Source organism: Myodes glareolus, chromosome 8, assembly GCF_982192425.1.
Source record: "Myodes glareolus chromosome 8, mMyoGla1.1, whole genome shotgun sequence".
NCBI lineage: Eukaryota > Metazoa > Chordata > Mammalia > Rodentia > Cricetidae > Myodes > Myodes glareolus.
The window spans coordinates 109,019,857-109,034,296 of record NC_142033.1 but is presented as its reverse complement, the minus strand read 5'-3'; the positions used below and the strand labels follow the sequence as shown (position 1 = coordinate 109,034,296).

The 14,440-nt window shown below is 60.2% G+C and overlaps 3 protein-coding genes across 3 annotated transcripts in view; 2 read left to right on the top strand and 1 right to left on the bottom strand.

Annotated features, from left to right (window-relative positions):
• Positions 1-4,297, bottom strand: part of R3hdm4 (R3H domain containing 4) — a 6,058-nt gene extending 1,761 nt beyond the window's left edge. Inside the window, exons 1-6 of the mRNA XM_087909447.1 lie at positions 4,165-4,297; positions 1,288-1,442; positions 960-1,084; positions 549-669; positions 251-336; positions 1-26 (exon numbers count right to left, since the gene is read on the bottom strand). The exon at positions 1-26 is cut by the window's left edge and continues 60 nt beyond it. Coding sequence (XP_087765573.1) covers positions 1-26; positions 251-336; positions 549-669; positions 960-1,084; positions 1,288-1,442; positions 4,165-4,226 — 575 coding nt within the window. The 5' untranslated portion in view covers positions 4,227-4,297. The remainder of the gene's footprint in view (positions 27-250; positions 337-548; positions 670-959; positions 1,085-1,287; positions 1,443-4,164) is intronic.
• A 1,411-nt stretch (positions 4,298-5,708) lies between these two features.
• Positions 5,709-9,365, top strand: Kiss1r (KISS1 receptor). The gene is made up of 5 exons (XM_048459674.3): positions 5,709-6,103; positions 6,544-6,668; positions 7,765-7,900; positions 8,055-8,287; positions 8,711-9,365. Exons 1-5 carry the CDS (start codon positions 5,857-5,859, stop codon positions 9,164-9,166), a joined length of 1,197 nt encoding a protein of 398 aa, XP_048315631.1. The 5' UTR covers positions 5,709-5,856; the 3' UTR covers positions 9,167-9,365.
• Positions 9,366-11,462: 2,097 nt separating this feature from the next.
• Arid3a (AT-rich interaction domain 3A) overlaps positions 11,463-14,440 on the top strand; it is a 28,030-nt gene continuing 25,052 nt past the window's right edge. Inside the window, 1 exon segment of the mRNA XM_048459570.3 lies at positions 11,463-11,676. The gene's annotated coding sequence lies outside the window, so the exon portion shown is untranslated.

Sequence of the window (14,440 nt, the reverse complement as noted above, 5' to 3'; positions counted from 1 at the left end):
CGCTCCTCCCAACTCTCCAGGGTTTCCTGTGGGGGTGGGAAGAGCGGAAGGGTCACAAAAGTCACACAACACATGGTGCCCTGGCTGTCTCCAAGGGTGTCAGGCCCCGCCTTTTGTCCACCAAACTCCTATCCATACTGCAGCACCCACTTGCGTCGGACCACCCCTCCTCCTCCTAAGCACGACCAGGACGACAAGTCAGGACAGTGGCATGAAAAGGTGAGGTTGAGAGGAAGGTGGGACCACTCACCATCGGGATGCGGCTGCGCTTGAGCACAGACCGCAGGCGACGGCTGATGCGCCTGAAGCACTCATGAGGTGTGAAGGCCGGGTCCTCTGTGAGGGTGGCAAGGTGGGGGGAAGACCCCGTGACCAAGGAGGCTCACAGCCTCAACACCTCGCCCCTCTGCAGCTTGGCCCCGCCCACACCACGCTCTGAAGCCCAAGCTCCACCCCTGCCCCAGAACACACCTGAGTACACCTGTGCCCTAACTCCGCCCACACCGACACACCCGACACGCCCCAGCCCGGCCCGAGCCAGACCCCACCTCTCCGTCGATCCTCCCCGCGGCCAGGCCCACGCCTCCGCTTGCCCTGATCCTCATCCTCCAGGTAGCGGAGCACTCGCTCTTGCTCCTCTCCAGAGCGGTTCATAAAATCATTCCAGACCTGGAAGACAGGGATGCAGGCTAGCCTTGAGGCCCCTGGGTCTGCTTCCCCACCTGACAAGTGTCTCACATGTGTGGGGCCTGAGCTGGATGCTGGAACGGGGGTTTCAAAGGATGCTTGGAGTTCAGCAGGCATGACCCCACTCACTCCATGGAAGTCGGGGACGCACCGTCAGTGACATGCTCTCATGTAACGGGGTCCTCTATTCTAATATGGAGAGCCCACCATATTAGCCCACCAGGGAGGGGTGGGCACATCTCAGGGGCTGCAGGGGGACCCCAGAGTCTCACCTCCACATACGTGGCATTGCTGCAGGCCTCTGCGAAGATTCCAGGTGCCGCAGGTGGAGTCAGGTCCCCATCTTCCGGGCCTGGAGAACCCCCAGCTGTTTCCAGCAGAGTTAGGAGGTACCGGGCTGGATAGAAACAGAGGGTCCGTGGGTGGAGGCAGTGCTTCGGCTGTTCCAAGTTTTGTTTTGTTTTCTCTTTTACCCAGCCAGACTCTAGAGCCCCATCTACCTCTCCTTGCCTTCCCAAACTCCTAGGAACCCTCTGGAGCCCTGACTCTAGTGCCCGGTCAGTGCAAGGGGGCATAGCATCGACACACGGCCCTGCTTACTATTCTCCAAACGCTGCAGGCTCTTCCGTCCTTTTGCTTTGGGAACCAGGTCCGAATTTCGCACAGCCTGGTTGATAAAGTGTTGCTTGCGTCTGGAGGCTGAGACCCTCTTCACTTGTGAGCCACCGAGCGTGGGCAGGCAGCCAGGAAGGGACCTGTGGGCCAGGGGAGGAGGCCATCAGGGCCCAGACAGGACCTGCTAGGTGTCCCTGGCAACACGAAGCTTTAGCACCCCCCCACACACACACACACTCCCACGACCCCTGTGTGTGGATTCTCAGGACTCGAGCAATGACGCAAGAGGGGTAAACTGAGGCTCTGGGAAGGAAAGACACAAGTCCCAGAGGAGAGGTGGTCCCTCCAGCCACTCCAACCTCCCAGATTTAAGCCACAAGCCATCAAGGCCCCCACGGACTGCAGGGGTTGGAGCCAACCCCCCCAGAAGTGGACTCTCTCCCACACCCCCTGGAAATCAGAAAATGGCCGCAGGATCTCACCTGACCGGGGTGGGGGCTGAGCACCTCCCCACAGGGCCTGCCCGCCTGCCAGCCACCCTCAGAGCTAACTCCTGAAGATGGTGCTAATCCTGTGAAGGGATTAGCTGGGCACCCAGGAGCCCAGTTCTGCTCTGAAGGACAGGCCCCAGAAGGCCCATCCTGGGGGTCTTGCAGGGTTGGGGCCCGGAGCTTCAGTTGTGGTGGGGTCCCAACCCCAGGCCACCAGTGACGGCGCTGAAAAGGGCCCTGTGAACCAAAGCCTGGGAGGGACACCCATCTGCTTGGGTCACCCCTGAGCAGGGTGAGCCCCGGGGCTCCTTGCAGAAGGGGCCTGCGAGGCCAGCTACCAACTTTCTCCCACTCCCAGCCCCAGGTGGGCCTGCCGTCGGCTCTGAGGTTGAGGCTGAGCCACTTCTGGCTTAGCTTCACCCCCAGGTCTTCAAAGCCGCGCCCTGGCGGTTGGTACAGGCTGATAACAAACCGCAGCTGTCTGCAGGAAACACAGACACAAGACGGATGTGAACCTGGGTCCCAGTTTGGACAGCTGAGCCACTCAGACCAAAGGCCATTAGGCTGAGACCAACCATGGCTTCCTAGTACCCGTAGGGCAAGCCCTCCATGCTCCCTGGCCTGCAGTCCGTGTTCAGTTCTAAGGGCTGTGGGGACAACACCTCCCTCTTGTGGGTCCCAAGGGCTCCCAGAGACAGAACTGCTCCCTGATTTCAAATTTTCCAGGCCTCCGAGCCTTTGCACAGGCCCTGCCGCAAACACCTCTCCTGGCTCTGCCTGATCCTGGTTTCTGTTCAAATGTCACCTCCCAGAAGGTGGCATGGCCGGTCCAGTCAACACTTCTTGTTGCTGTGCCAACTGGGAACCGGCTGGGTCCCCTTCAGCCCTCACTGTGCCTCCCAAGTGTCCAGCAGGCAGCCCACAGCAATGAACTAACGTGGGGCTTGTCGAGTGAACACTTCCTTCCCCATAACCAGGCCGTTTCACAGAGACTGAAGCTGAGGACCTAGAGGAGGTGCCTGCGCCTCAGAAAGTGGCCAGCACCTGGAAGGGGTGGCTAGAACAAAGGCAGATAGCGTGCTAAGTCAGCCAGGTTTGGGGAACACAGTTCCTTTTTTGCATTCTGATGGTTGGGCAATGGGACCCTGGCTTGCTGAGACACACCCCACATAAACACATCTTTGGCAAACACTCCCAGAATGGCAGAGAACCCAGTTCCCCAACAGGAAGCAGGGTGGTGGTGACTCAGCGCCCCCAACACCCTGCAGGCAGGTGGACACCTGGGTGAGGCCCTGAGGAGAAGCAATTCACCAAAACACAAACTTATTTACACCAGAGCCACGGTAAGGTAGCTAGGCGGGGTCCCAGGAGGTAGAGGCAGGGAGAACCAGGAGTGGAAGGTCAAAGAGAACCTGAGGTCAGCCTGGGCTAGAGGGACCCAAGTCCAACGAACAAACAGAGCAAGGCCAGGAGAGGAGCAAGAGCTGCCCCTGAGGAGGACCCAGGTCCGTTCCCAGCACCCACAGGGGGCTCACAACCGCCTGTGACTCCAGTTCTGGGGAACCGACGCCCCCTTCCTGTTTCCACGGATACTACACACTCATGGTGCACACAGATGTGCAGACAAAATGCCCATAAACGTAAAAATAAAATATTTCTTTAATTAAATGTAAATAAACCCAACAGGCAAAGGTGTAACCAAATAGGACCCAGGACTACCAGACACCACAAGATCAGGGCTTTGTGGGTCCCAAGCCGCCTTCCCCATGACGGGGCTCAGCAGCCTGCCTGGAGGCCAAGCCAGCTCTGTCTCACAGGGCCAGGGAGTCACAGAACCAGGACGCCTGAGGAGCAGCACCCGCTGCTCCAGGCTAGACCACTGCTCCAGGATAGACCACTTGCTGGAGCAGTGGAGGGCATGGGGGCCCTCGGAGGGGGCTGAGTGGTAGCAGCTCTCCAGTGCTGCTGTGCCGCCTCAGCCTTGGGGCAGGAAATGCCCAGGTGCCTGTGGGCCAAGTTAGCGACCTCCTCATATAGCGGGGTCCCCATAGAGCGGGGTGGGGGGTGAGGGGTAGGGGTGATCTGTGGTGAGCAGCCAGGGAAATGGGTGTGGGCAGAGAGAGAACACATCCATGGGGGGAGTTGGGGAGGAGGGGGCAGAGGAGACCCCATCCTGGGGAGGAGGAGGGGGAGAGGAGACCCCAATCTGGGGAGGAGGAGGAGAGGAGACCCCAATCTGGGGAGGAGGAGGAGAGGGAGAGGAGACCCCAATCTGGAGAGGAGGAGGGGGAGAGGAGACCCCAGCCTGGGGAGGAGGAGGAGAGCCTAGTCCGAGGAGGAGGGAAGAGGCCAGCCCCCCGACCCTGCTCACAGCCTGGTCTCCGCGCCGGGGGTCGCCTCCAGGCCGCCGTCAGGGTCGTCCAGAGCCACCATGGCCTGCAGCCGCGGTAGCAGCCCGGCCCGAGGCCGCGGAGGAAGTGACGCGCGGGGAGGAGTCCGCAGCGGCCCGGGGCGGGGACAGTCCGGGAACAGCCTCGGCTGCTGTGGGGTAGACGCCCCTGCCTCGGTTTCCCTCTCCGTAGACACTGGGCGGCGTCACCCGCCGGGCTGAAGACGGAGTCTGGGCCGTCCAGGGGAAGAGGGTGGGACGCTCCCCCGGGAGGCGACTGCGAAGCTGCGACCGGCTCCTGGAGCGGGAGGGAGCGCCGCCCGGGGTGACGGCCCCAGCCGGTCCGAGTCAGCCTGGTGGAGCGAGTGGAGGGAGGTCGGCCGTGGTGCACGCCCCAGCACTCCAGAGGCTGAGGCAGGAGGATCATTAGAGTGCCAGCCCGGGCTACAGGATTGGATGGGGGGGGGGGGCAGGTGCACGCCTGGCCTCCCAGCACTTCTTAGAAGAGGCAAGAAGATCAGGTGTTTAAACGTCATCATCAAGTTCAGGGCCAGCCTGGGCTACGTGGAAAGGCTCGTGCCTTTGATCCCTTAAAAAAATCTATTAAAAATAAATTAATTAAAACAAAAGTCAGTGTCCACTCTGAGGCTTCCTGGAGACAGGTGAAGCGAGGCCTTGCACAGGAACCTGGTCAGAGGGAACCTAGGGGCGGGGCTGTGAGGGGACTTGGATTCCTGGCGTCACACCTGAGTGCTGTGTGGGTGGACAGAGAAGGGGTCCTTTCTGCTTCTTACTTCCCACACCCTTCAGGATTCCCAGGGCCGCTTCCTATTTGCTGACCCTCCCCGCCTTGTGTCCACCCCCTTGGTGTGTGTGAACCTTACACGCACTAGATAAACACACTACCACTGAGTTACACCTTCGCTCCCCTCTTTTAACTCGTTTTATTTTTCTCTGCTGCATAGTATTCTGGTGACTTGCCAAGGATAACATCTCGGGGTCCCTAGGGAGCTTCTGAGATGCAGTAAACAGGGGTGTGACAGTGTGGCCTAGGTCAGTTCCTCATGGTTCCTGTGATAGTTTCCACAGCGTCCACTCCGGACAGGGACCGGCCTCTGGGTGCCAGTTAGAGGGGGAACCTTGTAACCAGCAATCAGAGTCAACCAAAGGGAACCGAAGGTCCCGCCCTTGTCCTAAGCTTCACGTGGCTCTCACTGGCCTGGGGACATGCTCTGGGCATCCTCCCCTAGGGAACGGGCCACCGGCCTGCAGCCCTGACTGAAGCTGGGCCCTGCGAGGAAGGGAGGGAAGGAGGGAGGGAGGGAGGAAGGGAGGGAGGGGCACGGACCCCTCCCCTGCTTGGTGCCCAGCGCCCTCCCTCCTCTCTCATCCGGGCACAGCTCTGGGAAGAGCGAGCGCGAGGCTCTGGAGAGGCTACTACGCAGGGAGACGCGAAGGCGGGGACAAGGGAGGGGGGCGCGGGGTATAAGAGTGGCCGCTGCGACGGACGCTGGCAGAGGAGCCACGTTCCAGCCCCCTCCGCCGGCAGCAGAGCCAGGGGCGCTGGCATCCCGGGAGGGCGGCCATAAGGAGGCGGAGAAGGGACCTTCCTCTGTTCCCACAGTCCCGGGGCGCAATCCCGAAGGCTGCCTGGAGGAGGAGGACGACCGGGCCATGGCCACCGAGGCGACCTTGGGTCCCAACGCGACCTGGTGGACTCCAACCAACGCATCGGGATGCCCGGGCTGCGGTGCCAACGCCTCGGACGGCTCGGGCTCCTCCGGGCCCAGGCCACTGGATGCCTGGCTGGTTCCCTTGTTCTTCGCTGCGCTCATGTTGCTCGGGCTGGTCGGGAACTCGCTGGTCATCTACGTCATCTGCCGCCACAAGCACATGCGGACAGTGACCAACTTTTACATCGGTAAGTGCGCGCCTCCCTGGGGTGCCAGGGTGGGAGCGGGGTCCCCCCCCTCCAGCCTTCCCTGCGATGCATCCCGCCTGAGTTCCAAAGGGTGGGTTGGCGAATGCGCGAGGAGACTTGACCATTTCCACAGGTGTCTGTCCTGTAAGGGCCTCTGGACAGAAGGGGACCTGTGTGTGTGTGACACGCCCCAACTGGTACCCGCTGTCTCCAATTTAGAGATGGGGAAACAGGCAGGCTCTGAGATGCCGGGGGCTGCTGGGAATGAGCGCAATGAAGGTGGAGGGTGCCTCTGCTTCTCTGGTGCAAGATTGTGTGTGTGGCGGGGGTGTGGGGTGTGGGGGGGTGTTTCCCTCGGACCGGGATGGAGAAGTCAGGGGCCCCGGTCAGGAGCTTTGGGTGCCCCCACCTTCCAACATCCGCGTGTCCCCTACTTGTAGCCAACTTGGCGGCCACAGACGTCACTTTCCTACTGTGCTGCGTCCCCTTCACGGCGCTGCTCTACCCGCTGCCCGCCTGGGTGCTGGGAGACTTCATGTGCAAATTCGTCAACTACATCCAGCAGGTGCGCGGGCTGGGCTAGGGGGCGAGCCAGGGAGCAAGAAGCCGGGGAGCAGGAATGGCTTCTGCCCGGGGAGAGTCTGGTGGCGGTGGGGCCGGGAGCTGGGAGTCCGCTCTGGTGGGAGTGAGAGACTGATCAGGGCGTGGACAGACCAGAGAGCCTGCGGGTAGGAGGGATGGCCAGGGTCTGGGGTGCGCAGGATGGGGCATAATCAGAAATAAGGCATGGTCTTTTATTTACTTATTTTAGATTTCTGAAACAGAGTCTATGTAGCCCAGGCTGGCCTAGAACTCAGAGATCCGTGCCGGGTTTAAAAACGTGAGCCATGTAAATGTATCTTTTACAGTTGTATTTTTTATGTATACAGTGTTCTGCCTGCGTGCCAGAAAAGGACACCAGGTCTTACTATAGATAATGGTGGCTTCTGGGAATTGAACTCAGGATCACTGGGAGAGCAGTCAGTGCTCTTAACCTCTGAGCCATCTCTCCAGCCCCCATTTGATTTAAATGTGTTTTTATTTCGTGTGTGTGTTTGTGTGTGTGTGTGGGGGGGGGGGGTCTGGAAGTATCTGATCACCACGTGTGTGTGCAGTACCCCCAGAGACCAGGAGGAGGCGTGGGGTCCCCAGAGCTGGAGTCACAGACGGTTGTAAGGCCCGTGTGGATGCTGGGAACTGAACCCCCGGGTCCTCTGTAAGGGCAGCCGGTGTGCTAACCGCTGACCCATCTGTCCAGGGTCCCGAGGGCACAGTCTTGCAGGGCAGGGGTCTGAGCTGGTGTGAGCAGGGAGGGATGGTCAGGATGGACACCCTCAAAATGCAAGCGCCCCATGTGGTCTCTGTGCGAAAGGTTGACTGGACACTGGGGAGTCTGGGTGGGCGTGGGCTAGAGACCACAGTGGGCGCGTTTCGGGCTGTGCGGGTGTGTTCGGGATGCCTAACAAACTCCAGCGTTTACCTCCCTTCCAGCTCTCCGGGTTTTTGGGTCCCCTCAACCCATGGCCACTGCCTGCTCCTCCCAGGATATGTTCGTGAACACCTGACTGGTCAGATATGTAGCGAGACTGGCAGGGCCCACACTCAGTCCTTGGCTTTTCCAGGTCTCGGTGCAAGCCACATGCGCCACCCTGACGGCTATGAGCGTGGACCGTTGGTATGTGACTGTATTTCCGCTGCGCGCCCTACACCGCCGCACTCCGCGACTGGCCCTGGCTGTCAGTCTTAGCATCTGGGTGGGTGAGTGCGGTTTGGGGTGGAAATAGGGCGGGGGAGACAGCGACGCAGCCGAGGGGTGTGGCACCGGTTGGGGGGGGGGGACGGGACCCTGTCTCCTGGGTGGGACCTGTCCCCATTCTCCGACCACGGTGCTCATTCTGGGCGCATGGCGCAGGTTCTGCAGCCGTGTCCGCCCCGGTGTTGGCACTGCACCGCCTGTCGCCCGGGCCTCGCACCTACTGCAGCGAGGCGTTTCCCAGTCGTGCCCTGGAGCGCGCCTTCGCGCTCTACAACCTGCTGGCTCTGTACCTGCTGCCTCTGCTCGCCACCTGCGCCTGCTACGGTGCCATGCTGCGCCACCTGGGCCGCGCCGCTGTACGCCCTGCTCCCACTGACGGCGCCCTGCAGGTGCGGGAGACTCAGGGCCAGGAGGGAGGGCATCTGAGGGAGCGTGTGTGTGTGTGTGTGTGTGTGTGTGTGTGTGTGTACACGCGCGCGTGGGGGGGGGAGACCCACGGTGCTGATGGAGGGGATTGGAGTCGGGACTGTATGTGCATGTGGAAGGGTCCATGGTGGAGGTGGAGGAGTGTCAGGGGACCATTTCGGAGCTCGGACTGTGTGTGCATGTGTAGGGGGCTCCCGGGGTAGGATGGCTGCTGGGGGTAGGATTGGAGCCTGGCGTATGTGTGTGCATGTGCAGGGACACCGGTGAGGATAGAGGGGCGACAGGGGGGCGATCGGAGCCCGGACTGTGTGTGCATGTGGTGGGGGATCCTGGGGGTACCTCGGAGGGGGTCCTGTCCCTTCTCGTTAACACCCCTGGGTCACCAGGGACAGCTGCTGGCACAGCGCGCTGGAGCAGTGCGCACCAAGGTCTCCCGGCTGGTGGCCGCCGTGGTCCTGCTCTTCGCTGCCTGCTGGGGCCCGATCCAGCTGTTCCTGGTGCTCCAAGCCCTGGGCCCCGCGGGGGCGTGGCATCCTCGCAGCTACGCCGCCTACGCGCTCAAGATCTGGGCTCACTGCATGTCCTACAGCAACTCGGCGCTCAATCCGCTGCTCTACGCCTTCTTGGGCTCACACTTCAGACAGGCCTTCTGCCGAGTGTGCCCCTGTGGCCAGCGACGCCAGCGCCGGTCCCGCGGGTCTGCACTCTCAGACCGAGCCGCAACCCACACCGCGCCGCACAGTCTGGTCGCGCACCCCGCCAACGGCGTCAGGACGCCCGAGCCTGGAAACCCTTCAGTGCGCTCGCTGTGCGGTTTGCAAGAACAAACTGTTCCACTCTGAGCCAACCCCTGCGGGATAAACCAGCGCGTATTCCGTTGTTAAAAGCTTAGTTTTGTGTCCGGGGTAACCTGTGTAAACCTCCTTCTCTTCCTTCTTCGGTTGGGCATCTGTGGGCCATGGTTTTGGCTGTGGTTGTGATAATTCTCTGTACTCTGCAGATTTTGAAGATTAATGTCCCCATGTTCTGCATCTACTTCAAGACTTTGTGCTTCTTAGGCAAGTGCTGGACCGCTAAGCTAAATGTCCAACCCCTTTCACTTCTCCTCCACCCCTTGTCTTTTTTGAAGCAGGATCTCATGTAGCCCAGGCTGGCCTCTAACCAGTGTAGCAGAGGCTGACCCTGATCTCCAGCGACGACCTTGAGACCCGGTATTAAAAGCAAAAGGCTTAAAAGGTGGTGGTGCACGCCTTTAATCCCAGCACTCTGGAGGCAGAGGCAGGCAGATCTCTGTGAGTTCGAGGCCAGCCTGGTCTACAAGAGCTAGCTCCAGGACAGAGAAACCCTGTCTTGAAAAAAAAGAAAAAGAAAAAAAGAGAAAGTCAATGATGTGGCCATGCGCAGGGCCTCTTTTGGGAATCAACCTTGTGATAAACTGAGACAGAAGATTCATGAATTCAAGGCCATCATGGGCTAAGCGTTGACACCCCGTCTAGACCTCGGTTTCTTCCGGTCTAATTTGGGAAACTGGCTTTTTAGGTGCAATGGCGCCACCCGGCGGCCACTCAGCACTTGTTTGCGGCCAGTCTGGGAGCAGTTCCACTGGCGCCCGGAAGGGGGCGCGCATGCCTTGCGGAACCAGTCTGATGCGGTTCAAGACCCCGGAGACGTTTCATTTGGGTCCTAGGAGACCGGTTATTAAGCTCGCCACCTGGACCCTCGGCTAAATATATCCCGGACATAAATGGGATCAGCAGATTTTGGCATTTGTCTTCAAATATTCTTTTGCCAGGCGAGATAGTGCATGCTTTTTAATCTCAGTACTCATGGTGGCAGAACTCTGAGTTCGGGCCCAGCCTGGTCTACATAGCCAGCTCAGCTAGGGCTGCGCCCGTGGTGCATTGTTAGACTCCGTTTGCATACATACATAGAAACACACACACACACACACACACACACACACACACATATACAGCTATATGAGGAAGAGACTGGTCAGTCGTCCTCATCAACTAAAACCATGAAACCCAATATGGACAAATTCAACAGAACTGCCATATACGGGCTGCCCATGCTTGCTTCTGCACTGCCAGGGCATGAACTTCATTTGTCATTCATATACAGGGATATAGTTTATATATAAAGTAGCATATATAACATTTTGGTTGCATTCACTATCTAGACACAAGGGTCAGTATGGTTTGGGGAGGGGGGTTGCCCAAACTCAGGGGGGACCCACAAGATGTTGGGATCAGTGTGCTCATCCATCGAACAGGTTGAGAGAGAAAGATCTGCAGGCCCAGCTCCACCCTGGGGCCACGCCACAACAGGTCAAGGTGTGGAAAAGTTTGAAGGTGAAGACTGCAGCCACCTGCAGCGTTGAGCCTGAAGCAGTCTAGGGTTCTAGAGGGACTCCCGGGACAGGTCCGGAATCACCCCACCACACCAGACTTGCCCTCTCCCTCTCAACGGCTTTTGAGGGGCTCAGGCTGCTCAAGAGCCCCCCAACAGTCAACAAGCACTATCCATGGGTTGCTTGCAGAAGTGGGGGGTTGCCTTGAGCACGGACGCTGCCCACTAGCTGAGCTCACACCATGCCTCAGTTTCCCATCCCGCAAAATGGTGGCCTCTACTGAGACGCACACGGTGGGCCGAGTCGGCTAAAGGTCGGTCCTCCCTCCCTCCTTCTCTCCCTCCTAGGCGGGGTCGTCACGGGTCCTCGCATTTCCTCGAACGCGCGCGCAGCCCAGCTCCGTGCTTTTGCGCACGCAGCGCACTCCCCCGCAGCGTCCCCGCCCCCGCAGCTCAGGCCTCTCCCGGGATTTTAAGCCCATTTCAGAGACGTGGAGACCCGGGCTGGAAAAGTTCGGGAAATGCAGAGGGCAGGAGGTCCGGTGCCAAGCTCGGCTGGTCCATCTCACGTGGGTGAAATCAGGAAACGACCGGGGACCCAGCCGGCTTTCCGCTCCCAGCTAGGGGGAGGAACCTTGAAACCCTTCTGGATTCCCCTCGACGGGGCTCTCGCAGCCCCGCCCTCCCGCTCGCGGCCTCTGCGCCGTGGGCTGCGGCGCGCACTTTGCACACAGTCCCTAGACTAGGGGCGGGGCGTCCCTCAGTCCGGTTCCCCCTTCCTTTTATTATTTATTATCATTTAAAGGGGCCGCGACCTGAAAATTTCCGTCCCTCTGTCGCAGCTTTCCAGCTGCCCTCCACCTCCTCCCATCGTGGGCGTCCGTAAATTGAGTTGGAGTGGGGAACCCGGGGAGGTCTTGGGAAAGCTTGGAAAGGGGGACCTTGGAGAGACACCCACCACCTTCTCCTGAGTCCCCGGGGCTGCTGAATCACCGGCGAGGTATTTGCATCTGAGAGCAATTTGTCACTCGGCGATTCGTCTGCCGGGTGGGGGAGGGGCGGGGCGGGGGGCCGGTCGCGCGCGGAGACCTCGTCCCTATCGGATCCGGACGGATGGAGGTGTAGACGCGGCCTGGAGATTCGGTGAGGCGGGTGACCCCGGAACCAGGAGCGTGCACCACCGGGCATCAGGGGGAGGCCGAAGGGGAGAGAGGCCACCACCGGGCTGGACTCTGGGCTGGACTCCGGGCACCCGGGCGTGCGCCCCCTGGGCCACCCCGAGCAGTCTCGGTAAGGCCTTTTGCAGCGTGGCTCCAGCACCCTGGAAACCGACAATTGTGGGGTCTCCAAAGTTAGGCAGAGATGCGTGTGGGGCTGGGGGGGTGACTCGACCGGCTGTCGCGGCCGTAGACCCTGGAGACCTTCATCCGGTACGCGAGTGTTCGGGCGCGCGGGGGTCGCGAGTGCGCGCTGTCCCCTGGCGGAAGGAAACGGACCCGCGGTGTGTGCGCGTGTGTACGCGCGGGGGCTGGGGGCTGCGCTCTGGGGACTTCATTTCGCTTTTTCGTCCTTAAAAAACGTGTTTTTAATGTTTGGAGCTAGGATTTCACCGTGTACTCCAGGCTGACCTAGAACTCCGCTTAAAGTGCAGACTGGCCTGGAACTCGAGGCCATCCCCCTGCCTCAGCTTTCCTTCCCAAGTGCTTGGGAAAATCCCAGACCGGGCGCGGCGCCACGCCCCGGTGCCTTCGGTTCTATTTCTCCTCCAAACCTATGTCCATCGGGGTTCGCCATCCCTCCCCCTTCGCTCCCTAGCTCCAGTGCACCGATGGGGTACCCTCTCCTCCCGCGGGGTGCACCCATCCCGATCCTTCCCACGGGGTCCCAGGAGCCCCCCAGCCCCCGGACACAAAAGAGGGGGCAGGAAGCCGGAGTGCGCGCGCGTGTGTCAACTCGCAGCCGGTTTGTCAAATATCTTCCGTTTTTTACGACTTGGGCAGCAGGGGTTCCCCCCCACACCCTCCTGAGCGCTCTCTTTCCAAGAAGCCTTTGAAATCCCGACTACCTTAGGGGTTTTCGTTTGTCTTGCTGTTATTTTATATTTGTCCTCTGACCACTAGGACTTACTGGAATGTGTTTTTGCACACGTCTCCTGGGGGGGGGACACGGTGCCCTCTTTCCCAGCCCCCTCCCCAGCTCCTGCCCTTCCCCCTCCACCTCCCTGGGAGGAGAGAGGGGCCCCTTTCGCCACCCTCGGGCCCTGGCCTTGCACAACTCCAAATAACCGTGTTTTGCAAGGCCTGGCCGAGCTGGTGACCTCTCTCTCTCTCTCTCTCTCTCTCTCTCTCTCTCTCTCTCCCCCCCCCCCCCCCAAGCCTGGAGGTGGTGGGGAATGAGGGTGTGGCTCTGGGTCTCCTCCCAGCCCCCACCCCAGCCTGCTCCCCCCCCCCAACACCAGCCACCCAGTCCTAGCAGACCCTCTCTCTAAGAGTGTCATAAATTGAGGGTGGGGGCCAAGGACAAAGAGCTGGGCGGGAGGGCTCTCCAAGGATGAGCAACAGCAGATTAGGGGTAATGGTACCCCTGGAGGGCAGGGGGTTTGTCCAGGCTGGCCTAGGGGCAGCTCTGGGGTTCCCACCGATCTCCCTCCACCCACTACCAGCCCCAGCACTGGAGGCCTGCCCTGTTCCCCTCCCCCATCCCTCCACCAGGAAGGGTCATTAAACCAAGCAGGCCTGGGAGGGGGGGACAGAGTCTGGGAGAGGGGCTTCCTCTAGCCTTTTCCCTGTGTGTTCCCCACCCCACTTCAAAGAGGGGGTGTCACTTTCAGCATTTCCGTAGGGGTGTGTGCTCAGCTCCAAGTTGTCAGAGGTGGGGGACAGGGATTGACCACGTCAGACAGTGTCCAGAAATGTCCCCTTCAGCAGTTCTTGGGTCTGGTGGACGGGGTGGGGGGTCGGGAGGTAGGGGTGGTGACCAGCAGCCACTGGGTGTGTGTGTGTTGAGTCTCAGATGGCTGTTCCACAGCCGGGGCCTCTAAAATCTTCCTGTCTCAGGAATCCTAGACCGACAGGTCCCTTGGGGCCACACCTGCCGCAGTTCTCCTGTGAGCCCCACGGTTTGGTTTGGGTGGCCAGATGTCTAGGGAAGGGGACAGACTTCCCCATTCTCATTGGAGGCCTGGGGGCACTGCAGGGGTCCCCTAGGTGGAGGAGGACCAGGTCCAGGAAGTCCCTCAGCTGACCCTTCCGCCCTACACCCCAGGGAATAAGTCCCCGGGTCATGTGTGGACTTTGGGGTTCAGGTTAGGCTGAGGGTGACCCCTTAGACTCTCTGTTTCGGAGGTAGATTCAACTTTCTTCTTCCTCTGTGGTCCCTTGATTTCAGGCCTGCTGGGTTCCTCCCACTGTTTTATGGGTGGTTTGTGTGGGGGTCGAGGGTGTGGCCTGTGGGACCTACATCCCTGTGCTGGCTCCTGCTAGGCCTAGGAGGGTCCTCTTCCTGTCACAGAATGCTATATTCTGGGACATTTACCCCCAGACCTATGACCTCTGCAGAGAGCAGCATAGGACACTGATACCTGGCCAAACCCTAGCCTGGGTGACCTCTGAACTTTGGTTTCCCCCATCCGCAGCACAGACCGTCCTGCCCAGGACCCTCCATCACCTGTGTCCTGTCCACTCTGTCCACTTTCTCCCCATAAGTAGGCAGATCAGGCCCAGAGACCAGCTGAGGTCTCTGAGGAAGCGGTATGAGAAGGGCTC

Excerpts from the sequence above, each read along its gene's own strand:
- Kiss1r (XM_048459674.3), top strand. The coding sequence starts at position 5,857 with ATGGCCACCGAGGCGACCTTGGGTCCCAACGCGACCTGGTGGACTCCA. Across the intron at positions 6,669-7,764 it reads TCGTCAACTACATCCAGCAG|GTCTCGGTGCAAGCCACATG; the intron begins GTGCGCGGGCTG and ends TGGCTTTTCCAG. Across the intron at positions 7,901-8,054 it reads CAGTCTTAGCATCTGGGTGG|GTTCTGCAGCCGTGTCCGCC; the intron begins GTGAGTGCGGTT and ends CGCATGGCGCAG.